The 26,640-nt window shown below is 37.1% G+C and overlaps 1 protein-coding gene across 1 annotated transcript in view; it reads left to right on the top strand.

Moving 5' to 3' along the window:
- The window catches only part of Ammecr1 (AMMECR nuclear protein 1), a 123,395-nt gene that overhangs the window by 87,526 nt on the left and 9,229 nt on the right, over window positions 1-26,640 (top strand). Inside the window, exon 3 of the mRNA XM_050127188.1 lies at window positions 13,452-13,566. Within this exon, the coding sequence (XP_049983145.1) occupies window positions 13,452-13,566 (115 nt within the window). The remainder of the gene's footprint in view (window positions 1-13,451; window positions 13,567-26,640) is intronic.

The raw sequence follows: 26,640 nt of genomic DNA on the forward strand, positions 1-26,640 counted from the left end.
ATCCTGGCCAATGAAGCAAAACTAGTAAAATATTCGTGATGTGCTAGTTTAGTATGGCTGGTGTTTTAGGGAAACCTGTATAAATCCAAGAGCTAGCACTATAGTTAGGGTGACCAGATGTATATTTTTGACAGGGCAACAGAGCTTCCTAGGCAGCGAGCCATACTTGCAGAGGGAGTGGTTGTGGAGAACTGGAAGACTGCCCTGTGCTGGTGAAATGAGAGCCAGTGTAGATGCATGAGGAGTAACAACTTCCAGGAATGCTTCCTTTGGACAGGGTCGATAGATACTTCATTGGGTTTTTAGTTGGTATTTATTTTATAATGACTAGATTTTTAGTATTTAACGTACAGTGTTCTAAAGGATTTTATTTATGTTTTGGCTTTTTATTTTGTTTGTTTTGGTATGTAGACCTCTAACCTCATGAACATAATCCTTCCTTACCCTCTGTTCTCCCTCTTTTGTGGATGGAGCTATCTCATATATTAAGTTGAATTGGTTCAGATAGTGGGCAAGTAATCAAACTCAGTCCAGATGTTTTAGTTTTATTTTTTGTTTGAGTTATTAGTGACCTATTGTAAACCATAAACTTAGTGGTCATTGGCACAATAGGCAAGTGGCTAGTAATATCACCATGTGAGTAAAAGCTCCCAAATTCGAAACAGTTGCAGGAAGACAAGAGTAAGCAAGAAGAATGAATGACTGCGATTGGGATGGAAAATAAATAAAAATTTTAATTAATAAAAAATTCATACAAAAAGAATAAATGAAATATTTATTTTAAAATTAGTTGTGCTTGGTTTAGTGACACAGATGTCTCAGAATAGGTTGTGTTGTCTGGGAAAGGTTCAGAGAAATGCATTTTTAAACTACACAGAAGATTCATAATTAGCATGTTATCATGCTTGCAGATGAGTAAAGTCAGGAAACTAATTTGTTTTCTTTGAGCAAGTTCTATATTCCCCTAACAACCTTAATTACAGACTTGATTTGCTTAGCAGATCCTTATTTTCCAGATTTGCTAAAGGAAATCTTCAGCCAAGGTCTGTTTGAATTAGGCCAATTTTTTGAAATAGTAGAGTTTAAATTAATGAGGCTTTATGCTGTTTGGAGAGTTTGTTTTCCATCATTGATAATTATTTCCAGGAAAGTTAAATCCACAGAAAATATTCACTCAGTTTCCTTAATGTTGTTTACCAAGGCCTAAGAAGTGGCTTTTAGTTTCATGGGGCTCCAGAGAGGCCATGCAGACGAAAATGAAGTGCTATAGCCTGGTCTCATACGCACGGAGCAGGCTCTGAGCAGCATTCTAAGCCAACATTATTCCATAAAAAAGCAAACCAGACCTTGAAATTTTAAAGTCTAATGTGATTGATAGAGTTCATACCAGTGCATGCTTATACTTTAACCCCCCATGAGCCTGGTGAGTTGTAAGAGCCTCCAAGTCAAGATTTCGACAGTCCTGCCAGGTGCACACTGTTCCCACACACCTTCCACAGAATCTGCTTTCTCCTACTAAATAATCCTCATGGCTTCAGAGGCTTGATTTTCAACAAGACCTTTTCTCCCTTTGGACATTGGACATTTGCTAACATGAAGTCCATCGGAGAACAGGAAGTGGCGACAGGATTTATTTTAACAGTGTGAGTATTGTTGGTTGATTTCCTTCAGGCTTGTGTTCACTTAAATAGACCATTGTACTTTTATCATCTGTGCCTACCTTGATGTCTTATGATTCATCCAATTCATAATATGTCCCTTTACAAGAAGGTGTGAGAAGCATAAAATGAGCCCCTATACGTTTTATGCTACAACAAAGTAGTAATAATAGCAACATAAACATAAGATGCTGTTGAGCTCCGTCAGGATGCGAGCATTCATGTTTTCCTCAAGGGGAAAAGGCTTGTGAGATCAAAGCCATTCTGTGACTCTATCATAGGAGATTATTATCTATTTATAACACTGTGTGAGTTTCAGATAGAAAAATATTGCCAAACAGTGGCATTGGAATGCACAGTAATATAAATAAAAACTAAAAAAAAAAAAGTTGCCACATTCTAAATGAACATCATTTAATAGCTTTAAAAAAGGAAGATACACTTTAAATGGCATAATTTTTAAACTGAGCAATAAAAGATTTAATAAAGTATATGCAGCACAATTATTTTAATGTTTATTATATTACCAATAAATATGTATTAAGTGAGGCTATATGAGACTGCTTTTCCTATATTTTTATTTTATTTATTAAATACCTACTTACCAGCTACAGTATGTTAGGTAGTAAATGTATAGCAGTGAACAAAAATAAGAATAATATCCATTTACCTTGGGTGTAATTAAATTATAATATATACATGGTACAAATAAAAGGCCTTTCAAATTTCAACTCCCTTTGAATCTAGTCATGTTACTGCAGTGTAGTAATACTTTTATGAAGCAAGGATTTTTTAAAAACTGAGTAGAACATGGAATGACCCTAGATACAGTCTTGTGCTTTCACTGTAGCAGGCACTCAAAATATCTGTTAAAATAAGTCATGTTCATTTGATATTCCCTGTTTCCCATAGTCATTATAGCCACTACCTGTTTATAGCAAGTTCTGCAATAGATGAAACCTCTACTGTCACGTGATTATGATTTAAGTTGAATGGCTTTTATCCATTGCATTTTTTCTACCTTCAGATGATGCTGTCACTATCACTATCAGTCATGCTTTTATAAAAATGCATCATAGGGCAGAATCAGCTATTGCTATTTCAGCTGCACATTATAAATTCTTTCCAATATATTTTATGTGCTTTTCTCATGAAAACAATCAAAGTAGGAAACCTTTTCATTGAGTTGCTCTATTTTTGATGGTAAAAGAATGGAAAACTATACTAGCAAAATTTGTCTTTGCCCTTGAAAATTGGGTTTCTTAAGCTACAACCAAACAAGAAGCAAGGAGTTGAAATGCCCTTTTCTGCTTATCAGACTCAGTCTAAACATATTGGAGGGTCTGAAGTAAAATCTGTTCCAGTTTAAAAGATTGGGGAGTAGGATGGATTAAAGTCCAAGAGAGCTTGAGTACATCGAGCACCACGTATTTCCCCCGTACTAAATCCACACATGGCATTTTGCTATTTACTTGAAAATGAGCACTGAGGTTATCTTGCCCTGACCAGCTTATATTCCTACGTAGTTGTACACACACAAACAGAATATACAGTGGCTTTTGCCATGGGGACAAGACTCTGCTGTTGTTAGACTTTAATAAAGAGGAATTAAATGTCTTCTTTTAGAAATATGTAACTTTTGCTGTTGAATGTCCCTTATGTAACTAAGTAGCTAAGGAGAAATGATGCGTCAGACTAGATGGAATGCAGGATAAGATGAGCAAGGGACAAGCAGTAGAGGAGAGCTCCGCTGCATAAGATGTATAAGGAGCAGGAAAGGAAGGAGTGGATAGGAAATGCAGGAGGGCAGTAGTTAGGACTGCAATGGCCATCTGGTACCCTGCTGCTTCCATTCCCTTATCTACTCAGTTTCTAGGTTGTCCTTGGCCTCGGGAGGCTAACAGGTACAGGTGCCCAACAGTGTTGAGTTATGCTGAGCAGCAGCTCACTGTTATATTGTTGTAGCTACTCCCTGGTGCCAAAGGCACCAGTTTCCTCTTTGCTTCTTAAACCTCTGCTATGGCATGTTATTGGATCAGGATGGAGCTGACCAAGTAGTATGTGGCAGAAGAATGGAACACTCAGTGGAAACGGAAGAAGTCAAGAGATGTATGTAGAGTCTTGGTTCTGCTGCCAGATAGCTGAGTAACTTTGGATACATGAAGTCAGCTGTCCCTTTAAGACTACATGTTCTTTAAAGATTTCTAGCAGTACCTTTGGTTGAACCCATGACTATAGGGGACTTGTTCTTAGAATCCTTCTATTATAGTTTCTAACAAAATGTATTATTAGCTCTGTCTACTTCATGGGGCTGTGTCAAGATTTAGCTATGATAAAAGAGGTAAATATACTTTGAAAACAGTGAAATATCATGGAAAATAAAAGGATGAACAAAAATAAAAGGATGCCTCACCCCAAAGATAGCCTGTGGCAGCCAACATTAAAATAGTTATATTTAAATCAACGTATGGCAAATTACAGTGATTTTAAGAATTTTTGTGTACTTACACATATTATAGAGAACCAGGCCACTGAGAAAGTACAGATGAACTGGGTAGTAGGCATTACCGAGCAGTAGTTGGTAAGGCATGAGGACAAGACATGCTACTTTCCTTCCCCTTTCTACTTAGTCAGGGTTCCTCTAAAACCCCACTCACTTTGCTCTGTCTCCTAAGAAAATGAAGTAGAAAATGGAAAACTGTTCAGAAGGGTAAAGGTCATCTTGACCCAGTGGGAAAATATGTAGGAGCACAAACCTGCCTCACAGGCACATGGAATGTCATTGGTGGTGACTGTGGGCCTCTGTCTGGTAGTCACCTCTTCTCTTCTCCCATATTCAGCATTTTCTTTCATGTCTTCCTTCTAGCATTTTACTGCTTTTCCTTCCTTACCTCACTAGGGTAAGCAGGCAAGAGAGGAAAACATGTAGAAAGACACAGTGAAGGAGGAATACAGATGGAAGACATTATGAGGAAATAGGAAGCGCTCGCCCCCTTCTCTTTATTTCTTATGATAGAGCACACAAGCTCACTTTGTGTCTGGTCTTTGTGGTTAGCTTCACTTCTTCCCTTAGTTGCTTTTAGTTCCCTGCCACTGATAACTATAAAAATTATCAACAGGTCACACAAGACAAACCATCATGTGCTCTGTCACCAGCAGCAGCATCAAGGACTGGCAATATGTTTGAAAGGATAGTAAATCAGTAGGTAAGACTGAACAGCTCTGACATGGCAGGCACACAAGTTAGAATAATAACACATGGCTTGTGTCTTATGAAGTTCAAATTATAGATTTGATTGTCATGGAAAAGGGGAAGAAAAATAACATGACATTTGTGGCAAAAATGAGACAACTTATTCAGGTCCAAATAGCAGATAGAAATCAGAAACAGGCCCACCAGTTTAGATAGGTCCAAATCCTAGTACTTTGGTAACTCTATTATGACTTCCAGCAGATTAAATTTCAAGCTGTGGAAAGGTTTCAGAATAAGGCGAGGCTTAGTATCACACTAATAAGACTTATTAAGTTTAGACAAAACAGATGTTTTTCAGTGGCAACAGCTCTGAATCACCAAGATCAAAATGGGAGAAGGAAGAGGAGGAAGGAAAACAAGTGAGTGCTTTCAATGCAGTGGTTTCAGAGTGTGCTCACACTTGGACATAGAGCTTCTAGTGAATGTCCCCGAAAGAGGAAATTCTTGAAACTGGTTTTGAATATGTGTGTGTAAATATATATATATATATCGATATATATATAGATATACACATAATACATGGTTATTGACCTCATAATCATAGTGGTTTCCAAAAGCGAATGGGGCTTTTGAAGGAGGCAATGCCAACTTCAGACAGTCTGTTTCTCACCTGTTTTGGGACCCTACACAAGTTGCTTAATCTCAACTTCTGTTTCTTCACATATATAATGGGAGTATTTTGAGGACTAAACAGAAGATTCCATGCATAATGCTTGGCTCACAATAAATCTTGACTCTAGTGGTTAAAGCTGCTTTGGCTCGAAGTATCACATCTAAGTACATAAGGACCAGTCTTCTAAACTTAATAGGAAAAGTCTGCCAGCAGCTTCAAAGAGGGATGTGCCCAAGTGAGGAATGGGAAAAAATATTAGAAATTCTTTTCAGGATCGTTTTATCTATATGTGATCATTTTATTTATATGTGAAAACATTTAAGCCCTACCAATATTTGGTAATTGGGTTGACCTTAATACTCTCTCTCATTCATTCCACATTGGAGGGTTACAATAACACTTAGATGAGGAGCTCTGCGGAAAGGTGTCATCTACCATTGGGTTGGTGTGGTAGTAGAACACATGGTTTCATTCACAGTTAGCACCCTACAATGTATTTCAGTTTACACTGGCTGGTTAAGTAGATTTTTTCAACTTGCATTTCTTTGTAGCAATCTTCTTAAGCTGTTCAACCAGTTTATCCAAAGCTAGATAAGCTAACCTAAACATAATGGCATGGCTTAAGATTTCTACAACAGAATGAATAAGAGTATTAGAATGTTTGCTCAGCCTTTTTTTTTTTTTGTGATGTAAATGCTCATCCCAAGTAGTTGGAAACCACTAAGGAAAGAAAGCTGTTGCCCTTGGTGGTCTCTGATTCTTCCTGTTCCCCATGTGCCTCTCTTTCTGTCCCCTTTCTCTTTCTGCCTCTCTTGGTCTCTGTCTTTGATTCTCCTCATCTCTTGCCTCTTAGGGAGTTGTCTTTATACTGATCATTTTCTTAGGTTACAACCAGTAGGACAGAAAATAATAGAGAGTGATTATAATTTCATGAGCACTATTTCTTTATATTAGTATATGTTAATTGTATAAAATGAGCTTCATTGTACAAACTTCATTGCTTGATAACATCTCTTGCACAGAAGTTAAATTTGCCCTAGAGAATTAGGAAAAATCTAGTTCAGGATACTCAAGAAAATGTTATATAATATATGACTACATTCTTCTTTGTTGGTATAATTCTTGAAGAAGGTGTATCTTACTTGATAAAACAGGTTCATTTCTGTAAAGTTACCTACAATCCTAAGCCGTTTGGCAACCAGCAAACCAGTAGTTAGATCTTTCCAAAAAGGGAGTTAGCCTTGTCTGATCATTCCTCTTGAGCATTTTATAATTTATTATTTTAATGGGTGTTTTACACACACCCATGTGTTATTTAGTAATCCACTTATTGTAAGCTGAGTGTCCTGGATCTGAAGTGCTTAGGATCAGATGTGGTTTTCCAGTGTTTGGGTGTTCGCTGTACCTGATCTGAATCAAAAATCAGAAATGCTCTAAAATCGGAAACATTCTGAATCTCTGTTGGTGCTCAAAAAGTTTTGGGCTTTGGAGCATTTTGGACTTTAGGTTTTCCATTAATTTGGTCAACCATTACTATTCTAGCCTCTGTAGTCCTTCTCATAACTGACAGTAAGTGCTTAATAAGTATTTTGAAAATGAAGCAAAGGCCTTTCAAAGCTACTTGTTAAAATCGTCCCATAGCATGACTAAAGGGCCACACTTAGTCCTGCAGCTCCCTTCCTTTCTCCAAAGCGCCTCTGGGGATAAACTTAGTGACTATACCTGGTATTAGAGTTCTTCAGCAGGCACGATTTCTTAAGCACCTAGTTACACTATGCAAGTCACTTCTGCAGCTGTGTTCTTTATTCTTTTATTGTCATAATAACTCCATGAGGCCAGCGACTGATCTGGTGAAAGGAAGGAAGCTGTAGGACTAAGCCTGCCCTTTAGTCACACTATAGGACGATTTTAACAAGTAGCTTTGAAAAGACTTTGTTTCATTTTCCTTCATTTTCAACATATTATACACTCACTATCTGTCATTTATGAGGACTACAGAGGTACCATTATTATTTTCATTTTATAAACAGAACTTCCACAGATGAAGATAATTTTACAGGTAGTCTGCAATGGAGCCAATATCCACATGCAAGGATTTCTGATTCCAGGACCCCAAGCTCTTGACCATGTTAATATATTAGGTCCTTTCCAAGTGTAAAGAGTGACCTGATTGCTCTTTGGGCTGACGAGGGAGGGGGACTTGATTGGGGTAGGGGGAGGGAAATGGGAGGCAGTGGCGGGGAAGAGACAGAAATCTTTAATAAATAAATAAAAAAAGAAGAAAAAAAGAGTGAACTAGGCTGTGGTGGCGCACTCCTTTAATCCCAGCCTTGGAAGGCAGAGGCAGGTGGATCTCTGTAAGTTCAAGGCCAGCCTGGTCTGCAGAGTGAATTCCAGGATAGACTCCAAAGCTACAGAGAAACCCTGTCTTGAAAAGCCAAGACTACCAAACAACTTTAAAAGATGTGTTAAGTGCAACTTCAGTTTTGCATTTTTGGTGCTGTATTAGTGGCTCCACCATTGGAACTTGTTTTCGATGACTGCAAAGAGATAATTCGTTTAGGGATATAGACAAAGTTTTTACATTCCAACTGTTTTAAGACGTAATTCATTTCTAGCCAAGTATGAAGGTACTTGCCTGTAATCTTGGCATTTGGAAGGCTAAAGCAGGAATATTGTGCATTAGTAGCCAGCCTGGGCATGTAGTGAGACCTTGTCTCAAGAAATTTAATAAGCTGGGTGTGGTGGTGCATGCCTTGAATCCCAGCACACCTGTAATCCTAGGCAGAGGCAAGTAGACCCCTAAGTTCAGAGCCAGCCTCATCTACATAGTGAGTTCCAAGCTAGCCAAAGTTACATAGTGAAACCCTGTCTCAAAAAAAAAAAAAAAAAACTTCAATCAGCTTTAGAGTGCTCTAATTTAAATGAGGGTGAACTCCTTGGGAGATTTTAGTCGGCATCAGTTTATTATTGTATTCCAGTCACTTGAAATCAGAACTAATCTTGTTTTTAAATTTGCCAAAATGGAAATTGCTCGTGGCGATATTATAGTCTGTTTTCCAAGCCCACACAGCCTTTCCTTTTCAATATGATGAGAGTACTGTTCTTATCGTGTGTAGTAACGAATGACTCAAACTCATATTGAGTCTTAAAGATGAACCTGACTCATACAGTGAAAATTAAATTACCATTTACTCTGGCAGAATATATTTTAAAGACTTTCATCAGAAAAAGTTAAAAAAAATATTTTTCATTGTTTTTTTCTAAAACCAGGGTAGAGTAATCCAGAAACTCCACAGAGAAAGCATTGCATGGACATTGCACAGGATGAAACGAGACATATTTGCGATACACACATTTAGCCATCTGTTTCTTTAGGTATCATGTATTTGGCAATTTTCATCTTCCTCCATTAAATCAAAATTGCAATCAATTTATCTAATTTATAAGGGAAAAGCTTGCAGCCTATAGAGGCAGATTTTTATGATACTCTTGCTTAAAGAGGAGATTTCTGGTGGGCAACCATGGCTATCTCAAAGAGCACGGGTTTTTAAAACAATTATTTCTTCTTTCATGGTTTGAGATTATAATATAAATACATGTAGGCATTTTAAGAATCCAAGAACTCCAATAGAAGGCTAGTGGATGATAGCACTCTTGAAGCCTCTATGAATTTCACAGGAGCCAAACATGTATAGCAAACCCTACAGAAGCTACCATCCTTTATTTCCCTTACCGTCTAATCTTCCCTTCCGTGTTTTCTCTTTGTCCCTTTGCATGTTCATCTCTACTGGACACTTTTCTAGGTATCTTCCTTGTATACTTTTTTGCATCCATTTTCCTTTCCTCACTTCTTTTTTCCAGCCCTCTTTCTTTTGTTCCAGCCCTGTTTTCTTGTCTTCATTCCTCTTGAATTGCTCATTATTATACCAAACTAAAATGGGCATCAAGATTCACCAACAGAATTCTTAAACAGCAAGTAAGTTGCCTTTATAAAGGAAATAAGACTTCACAGCCAGGCAGCAGTGTACTTATGACATAGAGTTGAAAATTTCTTTTCCCTGCACAGCTCTTACCAAAATCAGGTTTCCTTTGTTCTCCCCTGCCAGCAATATGCTAAAGTTTGAACAAGAGTAACATGTTTGAATTTTGGTTTGTGCCCCATTATTTCTTTAAAAATGCTAAAACATGCTACTCGATGAGAAAGAGAAGCTATGTATCAATTTTCAGATGTGGTTCTAAGATTCTAGTTTTCTAAGTTAGTGTGGTGCAAATGTGTCACAGATACATTTTATTCCTGGGGTCACAATGTCCAGGAATGGCAGAACAAGAAATTTCCTAATGGCCTAAACTTCTCAGAAAGAATTAAAAAAAAATAATTCACACACACTTCATTGCAGTAGTAGTGCTTAATTGTGTATTTAATTACTTGTGCTCCAAAATGATTGTCTATAATAGGAAGCCCTGTCACCTCGGTAACTTCTCACTACTTAACTTATTAACAGACTCTGTTTCAGGAAGCAAATGAATGGCTTGACAGGTGCGCGTCAGTCATTTCGGTTGCGTGCAATAACATTGTTTAGGATGAGCCTTGTTGTATCTAATGTTGTGCCTCTTTTCCTTTGCTTTATTTCTTCTTAGCAGATACTCTCACAAACCTTGATAGTTGAAGTCTTATTTTCTTAATGTATTCATTGAAGTGCTATTTAACATTAGATATTAACTTTGACAGATGTTAATGCTGCTTCTCAGTTAGGTGAAATGTCTTCTTGGGAAGATGCCAGATTAAACTGAATACATTTGAATTTGGTATGTGAACTAAATTACTGTTTAAACCTCTCATATCCATCATATGGTTGATGGGGCAGCCAGCTGATGTTGTGCATAAATGGTTTGGTTATTTTCCCTAGTACTGTTGAAACATTTGAAAATGGTTTCCTATCATTTTAAAGAGAAATTTCATGATCAGTTTACTACACGATCCTCCCGTTTGTTTCTTAAACTCCCTAGAATTTAAATTTGCAGATACTTGTTGGGTATACGATATCTTCAGTGGACAATATTAGTAATTCATTCTTGTAATTTCTAGTAGCCAAGAAATCTGTGAATGCTTTCCATTTGGCTACTAATGAATGCTACTGAATGATTATCTATCTTCTTTTAGGCAGAGACTCTACAGGTTTGAGATTTTTAAAAAGGCCAAGTAAGGAGCTGGAGGGATGGCTCAGTGGTTAAGAGCACTGGCTGCTCTTTTGGAGGACCAGGGTTCAAATCCTAGCACTCACATGGCAGCTCACAACTATCTGTAACAACAGTTTCCAGGGGAATCTGACACTCACAGGCATATATACAGGCAAGATACCAATATACATTAAACAAATTAAGAAGTCTTCATCTGCTTCTGTTTCAAACTTTGTTGGGCAGTGGGGGTGCACACCTTTAATCCCAGCAGGCAGAGGCAGGTGGATCTCTGTGAGTTCCAGCCCAGCCTGGTATACAGAGTGAGTTCTGGGACAGCCAAGTCTATTACACAAAGAAACCCTGTCTTGGAAAACCAAAAAAAAAAAAAAGTAAGACAAGTATTTCATTTTCAAATTTAAAACTATTATCTATTCAAATTTGAAGGCTAATGTGTGGATACTAATTTTGGACTTGAGCCTAAAAATCTGGGTTATAGGTTTACCTCCATTTTTAGCTTAGCTGAGTCACCTCATATGTCATTGCCCAACTTCAAAACACACCATCATCCTCTCCAAAGCCTTGGTTTAACCGTGTGCATGGTGTATTCTAAACAGGGCTTGGTCGAGATAAGCTCAATTCTCTTGGGTATCAGCTATCCACACTGGCCTGACAGCTTAGAGGTGCATCCCCAGCGGAATTTTTATCTCTCTTTAGGATCCCTTAAATCCTTGCTGGGCTTTTATTGCCAGTGTATTTCTCTAGGAATTTGCATTGAGAGCCATTGATGTTTCTCTGCTCACAAGTTGAATGAAAAGTTACTTGGAGATGGGAGAAAAATGCGAATACCAACATTTTTGTTTGAATTCTTTGATACAATCAGGCGATTTCCATTATGACTAATGTCCCTTTGTTATTTCAAAGCTTTGAAGCATTGTGTTTGAATCCTAGGGTACTGATGCAGCACTGAGTGTTTAATGAGTGCACTGTTTCATGTGGGGAGTCAGTGAATTTCTGGGGACAGATGATATTAATGATTATAAATATACTTACTCTACCAAAACATAGATACTTAAAACAATTCAAGTCTTATGCATATTTTACCACAATAAAACCACCTCACTAATTCCAAAAATTGTGTTTACATGGTTTTAATGTATAATTTTTTTTCTCTTTCTTTTGTTCTTTTTAACAGGAAAACGGAAAAATATGATTGGCCTTTTAATTACACCAGGGATACATCTCCACAATGTGTTAGCATTTTGTTCCCATATTTGTGTGTAAAAGAGATGCTTAAATATAAGTGTGTCTTCAACTTGCCTTGGAATGAGAGCTTGAGAATATTTTTAAGAATTTTATTTGTCAGGAGGAAAGTAAAGAGAGCCAGGCCATAGGAAATTTATGTTGTAAATTATAAAATAGTGGACTGCTTCTTTTGGAGTATGACTTTGCAATTTCCTGACTTTCTTGGTTGATTGTGGCCTCTTGAATGACATGGATATTTATACTTTATAAATATATAACATCTTTGCATCTTCTTGAGAACATTTTCTTTTGTATGGTGGGATAGATGGAGTACCAGAATGCACTGAAAACATAAATGCAGTAAGTTTCAGAATGTCAAGAAAGGAGGAAAAATTTTTTTAAAAAAGTGCTTACAACAAGAGCCTGTTTCAAAAATCCAAAACATGGAAGAGTGGATTTGGCAATGAGTCACTTAAAAGGGAATTATTTCCAAAGACCGTGGACTTCGTTATGTTTCTGAGTTTGTAATCTGTGAGAATGAAGCAGTGAGAACGTTTTCTAAGCCTGGCTGCTATATAGGCTGTTTGCTTATGGATGCCATTTAATAGTTGCAGTTATACTTTAGCTTAACCAGGAAATGATTTCTTTAAAAACTACAAGGAACATGGTGTGTGACAAGCAAAGAGAAAGTAAGGGGGTAGGGGTGGGGGCACCATTGCTTTATCTCTTCTACTCTTAGAGGAAGACCATTTTATCCTTTATAAGGGTCTCTAGATTTTGGCACAGTGCTACTTGATTAAAGGGTCTAATCAGAGTTGATGCATGCAGAAACTCAGAGCTCCGCTGATGGGGTTAATAACCTCACAATCTCCTAATCAGACCTCTGCTGTACAGATGAGCCCTCTTTCTTGTAGTTCCAGGTTCTTGAGTCCTGTCTTCAGTTGTCCTTTATTGGGCACATGAATTTAGTCTACAATTTGAATGATTATTTTCATTTTATTTGATTTGATTTCCTTGTTGAAAAAAATTCATCTTTTTGCATTATTGTTCTATGGTAACTGTTGTAGCTTGGATTAGCTTTTGTATGTTTTCAATGTAATTGAATATGTAAAAAGACAGCTGTGTGATCATGCATACATTTCTTCTTCCAGTCGTTGATTCTGAGGCCTTCTACCATGTTTCCACTACTCTGCTTTTAGTCTCCTCAAATGTGAAATAAAGCATGTTCTGCTTTGACAAGTAACATGGAGAGACTAAAACTTGCTTAGGAGAGTGAATGTTCACTCTTTACAGTAGTCACAGGCTTGGCCAGTAAACAATCTATTTAATGACAAATAGTGATTTATAAAATCTCTAGGTTTCTAAAAAATACCTTGGATGATCCCTGCACCTTTAATACATTTCTGATTCTTAATTATTTACCTAGTTGAAATGGTTGTCAGTATTTGAATTTAGGAACCTTCACATCCAGTAATGGCTTTAATCTCTGCTCTGTGTTCAACAGTGCCCTTAAAGACAGCCGTTTTCCACCAATGACAAGGGATGAGCTGCCACGGCTTTTCTGCTCGGTGTCTCTTCTCACTAACTTTGAAGATGTCTGTGACTATTTGGACTGGGAGGTAAGATTATAATATACTTTACATGAAGGTAACTCCTGAGTAGACGTTACCAATTCAGTCCAGAATATAAGGCTTCCTGTCCATTCTAATACTGAATTAAAGCTCTTCATTGAACAATGAGATACAAGTGAAAAGTTTATTTTTATGGCCAAATACTCTGTGGCATTAGATTCTCCAAACTGAATGTGGTGTTCTCTTTTATCCTCCTACCTCACCTAAGTACCCAATAAGGCTGTTAATAAGTAGTGAGAAAGACTGACCGGACTCTATTTCTCCCGTCTTTCCATTCCACTGCAGTATGCTGTGACCACCACTGAATGATTAGGCAGTCAGACAACACAGGTCAGAAAGAAGCAGTAAGAGAGTTAGCAAAATGCACCATGTGGGGGCAAGGCACTTTGTGACAGTGACAGAGTATTAGTAAACTAGAACTAAATAATGTGAGTTCATTCTTGACTACATTAATATACATACTTGAAATTACACTGAAAATACTGTTCTATCTAGAGTATGTCTGTGCCTTGTTATTATCAGAGAAACTGATGTTGATTGTATTTTTCTGATTTACTATGTACAATTAAAAACTTAGGGTGATTTACTTTGGCAATTGAAATAGCTGAACAGAGGCCATGCCTGTATTCCTAAATACAGCTGTGTTACAGGCAGTGTTCTGCATGTACAGAAATGTCAAGACAGGATTTCTACCATGATGCAGAGAGAAACTTACATGCAGGATATGAAGAAACTAGTGGGAGAAGAAACAAGGGCCATTTGTTGATAAATAGCATTCTCTCACACACCACTTATAAACGGGATTACTGTATCCTTACAAGAGCTTTTCTTTCTGCTGCTGTTTTCGAAGAATCATTCCTATTGTTACTGAGACTGCCTTGTAACCAGATCATTGTCTTCATAGTTAACTGGAGTTGAATTTTAGTTTTGATTTTTCCATGATTGCTCATGAGACTCCAGATGGTTTACTCCACTGCAGTTCACTACTCTGTGTACAGAGTAATATTCTGGGGGTTCATCTCAGAAGATCTCTGATATGAATTATTTTTGTGACACCAGAGCTATTTTATAACTTTTTGCATAGAAGAGGATGAAAGTGTCCTTTCTGGGTTTTGTGATAGGCTTTTTTGTGTTATCAGAATATGAAAGCATCTTATGACCTTTTTAAAGGAAGAAATGAAATAATTTAATAACACTTATAGTAGAAAATTTGAATAGTGTCAACCCTTTTATAGAATGAAAATTTCCTTCTTTATTTTTTGTGACATTTGACATTCCTATTTGATGGTCCCTTCCTTTTCCTTCCCTCCTTCTCTTCATTTCCTCTGTCAACGGTTTTGTTTGTTTGCCACCCTTTGCCCAGGCTACCCTTGAATGCAAGATCCTCTTACCCTCTGCTGGCTGAATAGCAGGATTGAATATGTGCTCCATGACACCAGGCCTGTTTAGAGTTTCTTTTTTGAAGAGAAGTTGACCAGTATTATGGAGCTATCACCCAGTAGTTTTTACTTAATGGCTCTGATTCATGTTCCCACTGATGAATACTTAGTATGTTCAGTGGTTACTTTTACTGTTTTAGGACTGTTACTTTCTTTCCTCTAGCCAGAGTTTTAATTTTTGCTTTGTATATTGGAGAATGTAATGTGTATAGTGGTGGCATGGGGAGTAAGAATGGGGGAAGGTCTCAGATCAAGGGGATGACCAAGCTACAGATACCCTTTTACCCTTACTTGCAGCCACTGAGTTGAAAATACAGTTTGAGGATGTATAAACACATTCATTTTATTCATATGTACATATTGAGTAAATGTATGTATGTTTCATGGGAAAGAAAAAAACTGAAAAAAAAGAAGAAAAGTAACTGATGAATAGGTATGAATAAACAGAGTTAATAACATCCCCTTCAGTTCACATCAAGAACTCTCAACAGCAAAAATTCACTTTGCTGTTTGGCTTTGATGTTCATAAGATGTATCTCTTTTCTGCTAGGTGGATGGGAAGTACAGCACTTGAAATATTAGCACTATGTATTCTATCAAGTGCTATTTGTCTTTCGTGGTCACCTTCTGCCAGCTTGAATTTATACAAGATTCCATATTCTTTTGACTTGGTATTTGGGAGCATAAATATTTGTCTTATTATGTAACATTCTCTCGTTGAATTTAACACAACACACAGGATTTTGTACTTTTAGTATATCAGCATTTGAAAGTGAATTACACACAGCTCTAATGGCTGTGCCAGGAGGGAGAGACTGTCTCTTTCTGTTATCTCATCACTGTTAAATAAGACAAGTTGAGACTTACAAGAAATACATCTCGAAGAGTAACAATTCCAATTTTAACTCTAAGAAAGTGAGTTAGTTTTAAGTGCACTATTGTGGTTAAAAATAGAATGCAGTTCTTTTGGGAAAGATAGTTTAAAGGTTGACTTTTCTAATTATGAAAACCATTATAGCTTTAAACAATGTGTCAAAGTGGAAGTAAAAATATTTTAAATTATAGGCTGATACAGTTCCATTTCTAGATATATGTCCAAATTAATTTAAGAAAGATATTGAAACCAAAACTTAAATAAGAATGCTCATAGCAGTACTTTTATTTTCACAATAACCATAAAGTGAAAACCCAACTATTTCTTACCAGTAGTGTATCCATATCAGCCATAATCCATGATATAACATGATGAACCTAGGAAACATCATGCTACATGAAAGAAGCCAGACACGAAAGGCCATGCACCGTATGATTCCACTTAAGTAAAATGTCCAGAATAGACAAACCTATAGGAAGGTTATGGATTAATGGTTGTCAGGACTGGAAAAAAGGTGAATGGGAAGTGAGTGCCTAGTGGGTACAGCATCTCCATTGGCAGTGGGGAAGGAGTTCTGGAATCAGAGGTGGTTATATAAGAGGAGAGATACATTTAATGTCACTGAACTGTGTGGTTTAAAAATTATTAAAAGCTAAACACAAAAAGCCTACCAAAATGGTAAATTTTACTTGTATTTTACCAAAATAAAAATAGTAAAATAAATTTTACAAATACACACACAGAGAATCTTTAGTAATTTTGACTTATTGAAGAAAACACTAAAAAATTTGAAGTATAAAGAAATATAAGTTCCTAATAATCTCACCATTTGAATACATCAAGGCCTTAGTAGCATCTGTGGGCTCTACAAGCACAGATCCAACAAACTGAAAGTGTTTGGAAAGCATACATCTTACCAAATATGTACATTAATTAATTAGTCTTGTCACTGGACTTGAGTATCCTAAACTATGTTTCTTTACCTTCTATGTATAAATGCTTTTTGTACATTTGTGTAAATTGTTTTTGTACATGCTTAGTCATATATATGATTATTATGTAAAAGAAAATTATGAAGATGACCTTATCTTTGCATATTCATTAATTATATATATAATATCCTTGCATATTAGTTAATTATATATTTTTAATTTTTCATTTTGAGAAATCAGACTATATTATACTTCTCTTTGAGAAATTTTACATGGTCGAGTAATTAGAGCTCTTTCCCCGGAATAAAATACCCTATTTGCTGTGTTTAATTTTAACATGAAATGCAAAGTCCTGCATGTACTTATTCCTTAGGGGAAAACAAAGTTATTAAAGAATTATAAAATTAAAAAAAAATAAAATAGTACATTTGATATAAGCAGAAGTTGGAATAGGGCAACTGACAAAATATATTACTTCAGTAAAATCCCTTCCTAAAGGGATCTCTTAAAGGTTTGAAAAGCGAGTAATTTGTGGAAAATATTCATTAACTGATGTGTTGTCATATCCACCTGCAAGGCTAAAATGATTGTTAAATGAGGAAAATTCCTCCCTCAGGGAGAATTCTAACACAATCTTTCTTGTGTTTGAACATAGAACTTACCACCACCACCGCTCTGTGTTCTTCCATTGACAGCGTTATGCTAATTTTAAATGACAGGATGATTGACAGACATGGCACTTTAGAAAGAAAGAAAACCTCACATCACATGTCAGAATCTTCCAAAATGACACAGCTTAAAACTAGTACAGTCCCACTGTTTGGGAGTCATGTTTCCTTTTCAAACAATATGAAAGATTGTAAGACAAATGACAAGGGGCAGAGTGTGACAGGTTGAGGCTAGGTATAGTCACCTCAACCACTTATTTTCAGGATATTAGAAATGAATAGCCTTCGTGTTTATAGAATTCGTATGGCATACATGCTGCCAATGATTTATTGGGCTCTAATATAGCACATAACTGACAGAAGAAAAAATAATTTACTAAATTACAATCAGGCATCTTTTACTTCTGAGCTTTAGAAGGAAGATCATTTAAAAGGCATGAAGAAGAAATGTTTTCTAACATACCCAAAAGCAGAAGCTTAGATCATATTTACATAGAATAATGACACTTGCACAAACTTGAAGACTTTTTCTTCCTTATCTGACTTCAAAGACAGCTTTCTGGGGGATTCATTTTTAGTACATCACACTGACACGGAATCATCCATCCCATGCTTAATGGGGCTGGCCAGCATGATTCTTGTGTGATTCAAAATTCTGTCTGTCCCTGGACTATTAAAGCTAGACCTCATGTCTCTAGTCCCATTCTGTCCCTAATATAACAAAGCATCTGTCATTGTGTGTGAGCCTTGAGGACTCCTGCTACTCAGAGAGCTGTACTTCATTTTCAAAAGAACCTCTAATGCACACCTCTCGAGCAAGCAGTTCCATTTCTGATGTGTCTGGTTGCAGTTAATAATAGGGCACTTTTGTAACATCCTTCATGAGAATAAACAGATGAGATGAACAAATTGGCTACTGTCATTACCCCCCCTATATTTTAGAAGCTAATATTCTCTTTTTCACTCTCCTTCCCCCATAAAGGTTTCCAGTTTTTTTAGATCCGCTTAACGTACAGCTGAAAACAGAGTCCCCATTCATACACAGATGGCTAGCATGACTCACAAAGTCGCCAAGTGAAATGACTTCTAGTCGCATGTATACAGTCTGTTTTCCCTGTAATTATTTTTCCGCAACTATGATGTACATTATGTTCTGTTTTTCTTCCGCCTTCAAATTCCTGCCTTTATGAATGCAAGACAAACAACAACAAAAAGAAATCAGTCTACCTAGCTCTGGAAATTGTGCCTCATTGTTATTTTCAGAAGGACCTTGACATGGAGTGGAAGATGCCACTGTGGTTATGGGAATCCGGTCCTTGTCACGAAGCTCGGCTTTGAGCATTGTTCACAGTGCTGTGAAACATTGCTGTGCTTTGCACTTACTGGCCATCTACAGAGGATTTTCTGGGTATCAACAAGTCCTCATGCAGAACAAGAAGCATAAGGGGAAGCAAGCAGTTAAAGCAACTTCTTAGAAGGGGATTTAGTCCATAAATATTTGCATTACTCATTTGGACCCTTAATGAATGGACAACAGAGTCCACTTGAGCTCGGGTCTCCCACTTTCCTGTCTGTATTGTTTGGTGGAAGAAGTTTTTCTGTTTCCTGCCCTAGAATCTACACTGTCTTCCTTCTCCTTGCCTGGAGGTTCAGTTACAGTTCTTTCATCTGTGGTCTGCATGTGTCCCAGCATTTCATTTTGTTCAAAGTGCTGAATTCTGAGAACAAGGAGACTTGGATTAAGTTCCTAGCTGCCTCTACCCAGTTCTTTGACCTTTCTGGACCTCTGTTTCTTTACTAGGAAGTTAAAAAGGTTGGACTAAGGTCTCTTTGACAGTATGGTTCTGTGGCAGGCTCCCTTTTTTTTTTTTTTTTTTTTTTTTTTTTTTTTTTTTTTTTTTTTTTTTTTTTTTTTTTTTTTNTTTTTCGAGACAGGGTTTCTCTGTGGCTTTGGAGCCTGTCCTGGAACCAGCTCTGTAGACCAGGCTGGTCTCGAACTCACAGAGATCCGCCTGCCTCTGCCTCCCGAGTGCTGGGATTAAAGGCGTGCGCCACCATTGCCCGGCTCCCCCCCCTTTTTTTTTTAATGGCTTCTGGTTCATTTTACATCCAGAGAATGAATCAGCTATTTAGAAACCATAAAAAAAAGAGTTCCCGAACTTTTGAAATGGTCATTGTCAATGTAAATGTTGGCCAAAACTTGTCAAAGAGTCCATTTTTTAAAATTATGCATTCTACGTTTCATTTTCACAGAGAATTCTCTATGGTAACAAAATATTCTAAGCCATTAATGCCTCTATTTTATTACTGTGTCATTTCTTTAAGTCAGCATTTTACATTTAAATGTAAGTGAAACGGTCACATTAGGGAGAGATTATTCATTTTACGAGAGGCACTTTGCTTTGCAGAAAGAGTCAGTGTAGTTTCTTTATGGTCTTCCTCATGATTTCAAGATTAATTCATTTTTATTAATCAACCTCCATGTAACTGTTTAGAAACAAGCCTCTTTCATAAACTGAGCTAACCCATCCTGAGCCACATACACAGTGTACAGTTAGAACTGGGGCACATTTTTCTTAATCTCTTACCAGTCAAAGATTTTCTACAGAACATGATTGACCAGAGACAACTGCCCCACCCCAGCCTTTGAAGAGTAAACTAAGTCATAGCTCTAGGTTTTGAAAAAATGCATAACTTCAGCTTCCTCATCTTAAAAGTCATCTCCTTTGTTATTTCCTCTTTTAAAAATGGTAGGAATACATTTTTATAACTTTTGATGAAAAGCGGGCCCTTTATTTAAAGGTCACCTATGTTGCCTGAACTTTGCATGGGAAACTTCAGTGTTCAATTTTTCTGAATGCTTATTATAATTAGTCAAAATATAGAAGTGTTTTTTCCTGTAATTACATTCTGAACTGTCCCTTGTTCACTGTAAATCTTTGAGGAAGAACATTTTCTTTCATTGAAAATGATATATAAATATGTTTGGCTTCATAGCTTTTTGATGTACCACTGCTTTATTTAAAATTTTAACTGATTCTTTAAAAGTTCATAGGGGTTATTGTTAGATAGTTCAGGTACTTTAAAGTGCCACACTATTAGGTAAAATAAATGCTATATCTGATTTTTGTTCATGGGCCTTTGTGACTAAATTGGCAGGCTTGTGTTCCTTATACCAAGATGTCTAAGTCTCCTACATGAATCAAAATTACTACAGAAGCTAAGAACTGATCCTAATAGACTGAATAAATTTATTGCTAAGCTAAGGTGACTAATTTATAAGGATTTTCGACCAGAGCAGCATGTATGCATTTTATTCAAGGGGACACTTGCAGTTGTTACATAACAACAAAAAAATAATCCATTAGCTGAGGTAGATGATGAAGGCAAGTTTTTATATACAATTATGTTAAAAGATTATTAATGTCAAAGTGATGAATTTATAATCAGTTATCTCTTTTGATTTATATTCCTGTTTTTTTTCTACAAAATGTCTCAAGAGGTATTAAGAGAGTTCCAAGAACTGAGTTGGTAATAGATAAAGGTAACATAACATGTACTTCTTATTGGCCCATCTTAGGAGAAAATTGTTTTTAAGTCACTAATTTACCTGTTAGTCATACTAGGGATTACAGAATAATCCCCCATCTTTCCTCCATTATATTCTTCTAAAGAGAATTTGCATGTGTGCTTCTCTTATTATTGAAAAAATATTCATGATTGCAGTTGTTACAATTTACAAATTAAAAGCTACTAAGGAACAAAAGCAAAGGAAAAAAATCCAAATTGCTGCAAGACTTTAAAATTTTGTAATTTAGCCACATTATAAAGGGGTCCTGTTAACCAGATAGACACCTGCAGAACTCCAGAATTTCTACTCAAGATGGTGGGCAAAGAGATGCAGCCTGCTATGTGACTGAGAATTTGAATGGAGGATCTAGAGAATATGCAGTCTAAATATTTTTTGGTACTACTGAGTTTGGGGGCAAACACTGAGTAGGATCCATACAGATCAGTATCTTCTTTTACAGTTAAAACCCTACCCAAAAATTATTCCAGATTGCAGACTTGGAGTAAGTAGGCCTGGTTTTCAGGTATTGTCATCTTTGATGTTGAATTTTCTTTCACTAAGAAAAGTCACTATTGTAGTAGGTTGAGCTAGAGTGGGACAAAATTTGCTGTGATATGATGAGTCTGAGACGGTGATGTATAGCACTGTGGGGTTGTAGTATTTTCAGGGAAAAGAAGCATTGAGTTTTTCCACCCAGAAGTAAGAGAGTCTGGGCCTGATCTATGGACTGTCCTATGCAGCACTTGTTTCTGGCCACAAAATCCTGCTTTCTGGATGCATATGAATGTCATCAGCAATGCAAGGCTTGAAAGAGTTGGGAGTGTGCCAGACATCCCTGTTCTTCTCATTAAGAACTGAGTCCTTTCATTTACTTCAATAATACTGGTATATTAAGCCTAGCAGGTCAATCTTTTGTGAATGGCCAGTAACTGGCTGTGTTGTTAATTACAAAGCATATTTTGCCAAATGATTTCATCCAAAAAGGCATGCTGAACAACTTTTAATTTTCTGACCTCCTGCTATATATTTCTGTATGTTATTCAAGAGGAACTCGCTGGAAAGGAGTATGGTGAGCCATGGCCATACTGTTGAAAAAGCATGAGGCCCCGAAATGGGAGTTAATGGAAATGGCCCTGCCACTACTGGCTGAGATAAGACAATACCCGAGGAAACTCATTAATATTCTTGGCCAAAATATTATCAGGTACAGAGTTAACTTCAAAGGTCAGGACTTTGGACATAATTGTAGACCCCAGTGGTCAAAGGTTTCATGGAGCCTACTCAATAAAGAGCACATTTTATAGGCAATTATATTCTTAGCCAGATGCCTCTTTTTCTTCTTCATGTTTTAACCTATTCAGATTGTCTGCTCACTGATTAGGCTTGCCCGTAAAAGCAGGAGCCTTTTGTTGTGCTGCTAGTGTATTACAGGACTAACACTTGCCTTACAGATAGATGAGGCTTTATTAAACTTTGGCTATGCAGCTGTAGAGAACATAATATGGACCATGTATTATAATGGAGTGGGAGAGGGCACTTTTTTAATACTCTTACGTTGAGGGTCACCGCATTAGAGAATAATAATTTTAAGTGAAGCCACGTTTCTAACAAGGGGCCAGATAATGAGGGTAAATGAAATCTGCAGACAGTCTCAGGGCTTCATTTCAGCCATTAGTTCTAATCTCTTCTACCAAACCTTTTACCGTGAAGCAAAATTGATTAATTTGCATGTATCTCTTCTCCCTGTACACACATGCTCACTGATAGAATGAACAAATAGAAAAATGGAGACGAGAGGAACGATGATGAGGAGCTGAGGCCTGCTGGACTTGGGGATACATCATCCCCAAACTGGAATAATCAAGATAATATATTTGGGGGTTCAACATTAATCTTGATATGTAATTATTCTGAACAGTGTTTAAAAATGAAAGATTGTATAATATTAGTAAGAATTACTTGCTATGGAATGACTCTGAATAAATATGGCTTTCTTTTTATCATGAAATAGAAATCTGTTAAACTGGTCATAATGTTTGCTCAGCACACATAGATATAGCTCTCTTTAACCCCGTATCCTATTATCTATAAGTCCTATATTTAATTTACCACAATTCTAGTTGATTTATGATTCTACTTAGCAAAAGTACAGTCTTGACTAAACCAATAATATAGCAGCCAGTGGACCCTGAAAGCATTTTTTTCTCCGACATTCTAAGCATTTTGAAACCGACCTGCAGAGTCCCTTGACACTAGATTTGTAAGTCTCCAGGTTTTACCTACTTGGCTGTATTTTTGGAAAGTGGCACAGTTAGTTAGGAATATATTACTGATTGTCATTCTGTTCCTAGATACTTTGTCTTTTTCCATTCTAAGACAGGTTCTAAGATAGTTTTAGAGCAGACTTACTTCATGGAATCCCAGTTCTCTATATAATTGATCCCATATCTCATTGATAACTTCAGCAATAGCTGTTATGAAACAGCCCAGCAAAAGCAATTTAAGGCAGAAAACATTTATTTCGGCTTTACAGTTCCGTGGTGAATACAGTCCATTGTAGTGAGGAAGGCAGGGTAGCAGGAGGATGAGGCTAGCACCTCACAATGCATCAGTAGTTCAAAAACAGGCAAAGAGGGAACAGGAAGTGGAGCCAAGCTATAAAACCTTACCACCCCCACCACCGCTATCTGAATTACTTATTCCAGCAAGGTTTCACCTTCTAAAGGTCACCAGCTGGAGACCAAGTGTCCATGCACAGAAGTTAATGGAGAACTTTTCGTATTGAAACTATAGCATTTTGGTGAATAAGATAGTTTGCAAAACCAGGGATTTCTATAGGCTGATCAGAATTGATTTCCACTCTCCTGAGTTGATTGTTCAGTATGATTATTTGTTGGCATTCATGGGTCCAAGCACAAACAGTACTTAACAAGTACCAAATAGAACGTTATTCCCATTCTCCTGATTCTGCTAGTTGAAAAAATGAGTCATCCTAGTTTGGGCTTTCTGGCTTTGTGGAATAACTTTTTGACCTACCTATGAAAAATGTTGCTTCTCTTTGAACTATGTGTGAGGCACTGGCCGTAATACCACGATCTATCCCTTAACTGCACAATGAGAGTCAGGCAAGGATCAGTGATATTTAACTGTCTCGCAGAGAGGACGGGGATAAAAACATGATCAAAATCGCAGGGCTGTTCACAGTCCAGCAAGTGTGGTTTGGAAAATGGGCAGCTACTGGAGGTGAGCTACCTTATTGGAGCCCATTCCCCATGGTGGCATGCCATGCTCAGCCTTAATGCAGGAGGGAGGGGCTTGGTCCTGCCCCAACGTAATGTACCAGGCTTTGTTGACTCCCTATAGGAGTCTTACCCTTTGGGAGGAGTAGATGGGGGGTGGGCTGGGGAGAGGGGAGAGGGCAGTGGGAGGGAGAACTATAGATGGAATGTAAAATGAAGTTTTAAAAAAACTAAAAGAAAAAACATGTTGCTTCTCACAAAACATTTACTTTAAAATGATCACATTTATTGGAACTTTCAGTTGTTCAAATCATAGGAACCCAGAAAAATAGGTGGCTTTCTTAAAATCAGATTTGTTGCCTAAGTTTCTCACAATATAAAACTAAATAAACAATCCTGCTGGTGAGTAATTTTTATTTTATTCAGCATATTCTTCAGTTTTCATCTCAGATATACAAGTTTTTCAAGAGACAATTTATATACCATGCAATTAGTCTTAGCCTCTTTTAATTATTAAATTACTAGGATTTAAAATGTCAGATTCTCATTGAAGAGACTGTGTTCCTATAAAGAAAAGATTTGTATGTCTAAACTAGCTTTCCATCTAACTAATTATTTCCCCTAATATGTAGGCACAGAGCATGTAGTTTGCCAGAGCTTTCATGGTTAGTAGAGATTATTTGGGTTAGATAAGATAAAAATCACCTTTAGTAGTTGCTCCTTTTGCAAACCACACTTGCTGGACTGTGAACAGCCCTGCGATTCTGATCATGTTTTCATCCCTGTCCTCTCTGCGAGACAGTTAAATATCACTGAGCCTTGCCTGACTCTTATCGTGCAGATAAGGAACCGTCTGAGAGTTGTGACTAGACATCTTAATAACACCAAAATTATTTTCAATTTTAACATGACAGATTTTTGATAAATAGAGGTAACGATTCAAAATTCACTGCGGCGAATGATAGAGCATAAATTACCTGTACTGTGTATTTTAAAGAAACAAATTATGAAGCATCTGATATTGTCAAAGAATAAACTTTCAGAGTCACTGATCAGGAAGTTAGTATAAAGTATCAGATTTGCCATTGCCTCAGTGCTGTGTCATACTTTGGGGTGACTGGTAGATGCCCTTCATCCTGGAAATATTTGATAACTACACACTGACATTTCTGCTCAGCTGTCCACGCTCACATCCCACAGGATCTGAAAGGCCTTACTGTGATGGCTTTTAAACAGCCATCCTGGCTGCATTTTTAGCAAGAGGAGATTCGTGGGAATAGTGGTATATAATAGAATAGCCACAAGGACACACTTTAGTAATAATAAGAGGAAACAATAATTGCTCCAAAGATCTGCTAGGCTTAAGTGGTACATATATGAAGATAAGATGACATCTATTTCCCAGGGGACATTTCATTCCCTGAAAAACTAGAAAACTCTGCCAAAGGGCAGAAACAGCACAAGAGCTTCTCACGTGTGTACACACATGGAAACATATGACTCTGTCTTCACTGATCTGATCTAAGAAGAAGCCTCAGTCTGGGAATAGAGTGGACCTGCCTTTACATCTGTCCTCTAGTGTGTCAGCATCCTTATAGTATGCGCTTGGGCACTCTTGATCTGAGGCACCTGGAGATGGGGAGAATGGAACAGGATGGTCATGCTTTGAAAGTTACGTTTTTCTTATCAGTGTTTTTAAAGGAGTTAAGAACTTTGAATACTTTCTCTTCAGCTTTGTATGCAGCTTTTTCTATGAGGGTAAAGGACCACTTCCATCTAATTATATGCTAATCAAAGGGAAAGCACATTGGTTTTGCTTCAAAACAAAACAAAACATTACCAACAGATCTTCCTATAGTCAATAGACTTCTCTTTTCGGGTATCACTAAGTTTATTTCACACTTCAAAACGTTACAGTGGTTCCTGGGCTAGGATAATAAACTACAAAAATACCCTCTCCTGAGGTAATTTGAAGTCTTTATTGCTGTTAAATTGAAACATATTATGAAATGTACAGTCTGATTGTTTTTCTTTCTTTTTTGTCTTTTCTTTGAATCAGGGTCTTACATATAGTCCAAGCTGCCCTGGAGCTCGCTGTGTAGTGCAGGTTGACCTCAAATATATAATCATCCTGTCTTGCCTTCCATGTGCACCACCCAGCCCAGCCTGTTTTTCCACACTTATGAGATAGTGTTGGTTTGTCTACATAGGAGTTAAGGTTTTAAAGGAACTAAAACTTGTGAGGGTGTCAGTACAGGAAGTTTGAGGATTAACCTGACGTTGTGAGTGTGACTGCATGGGTTTTTGCTATCTCTTTGAAGTCGGTTCCTTATTCCAGG

The sequence above is a fragment of the Alexandromys fortis genome, unplaced genomic scaffold (genome assembly GCF_014885135.2).
Source record: "Alexandromys fortis isolate MF-2015 unplaced genomic scaffold, M_Fortis_MF-2015_v1.1 scaffold_200, whole genome shotgun sequence".
NCBI classification, from domain to species: domain Eukaryota; kingdom Metazoa; phylum Chordata; class Mammalia; order Rodentia; family Cricetidae; genus Alexandromys; species Alexandromys fortis.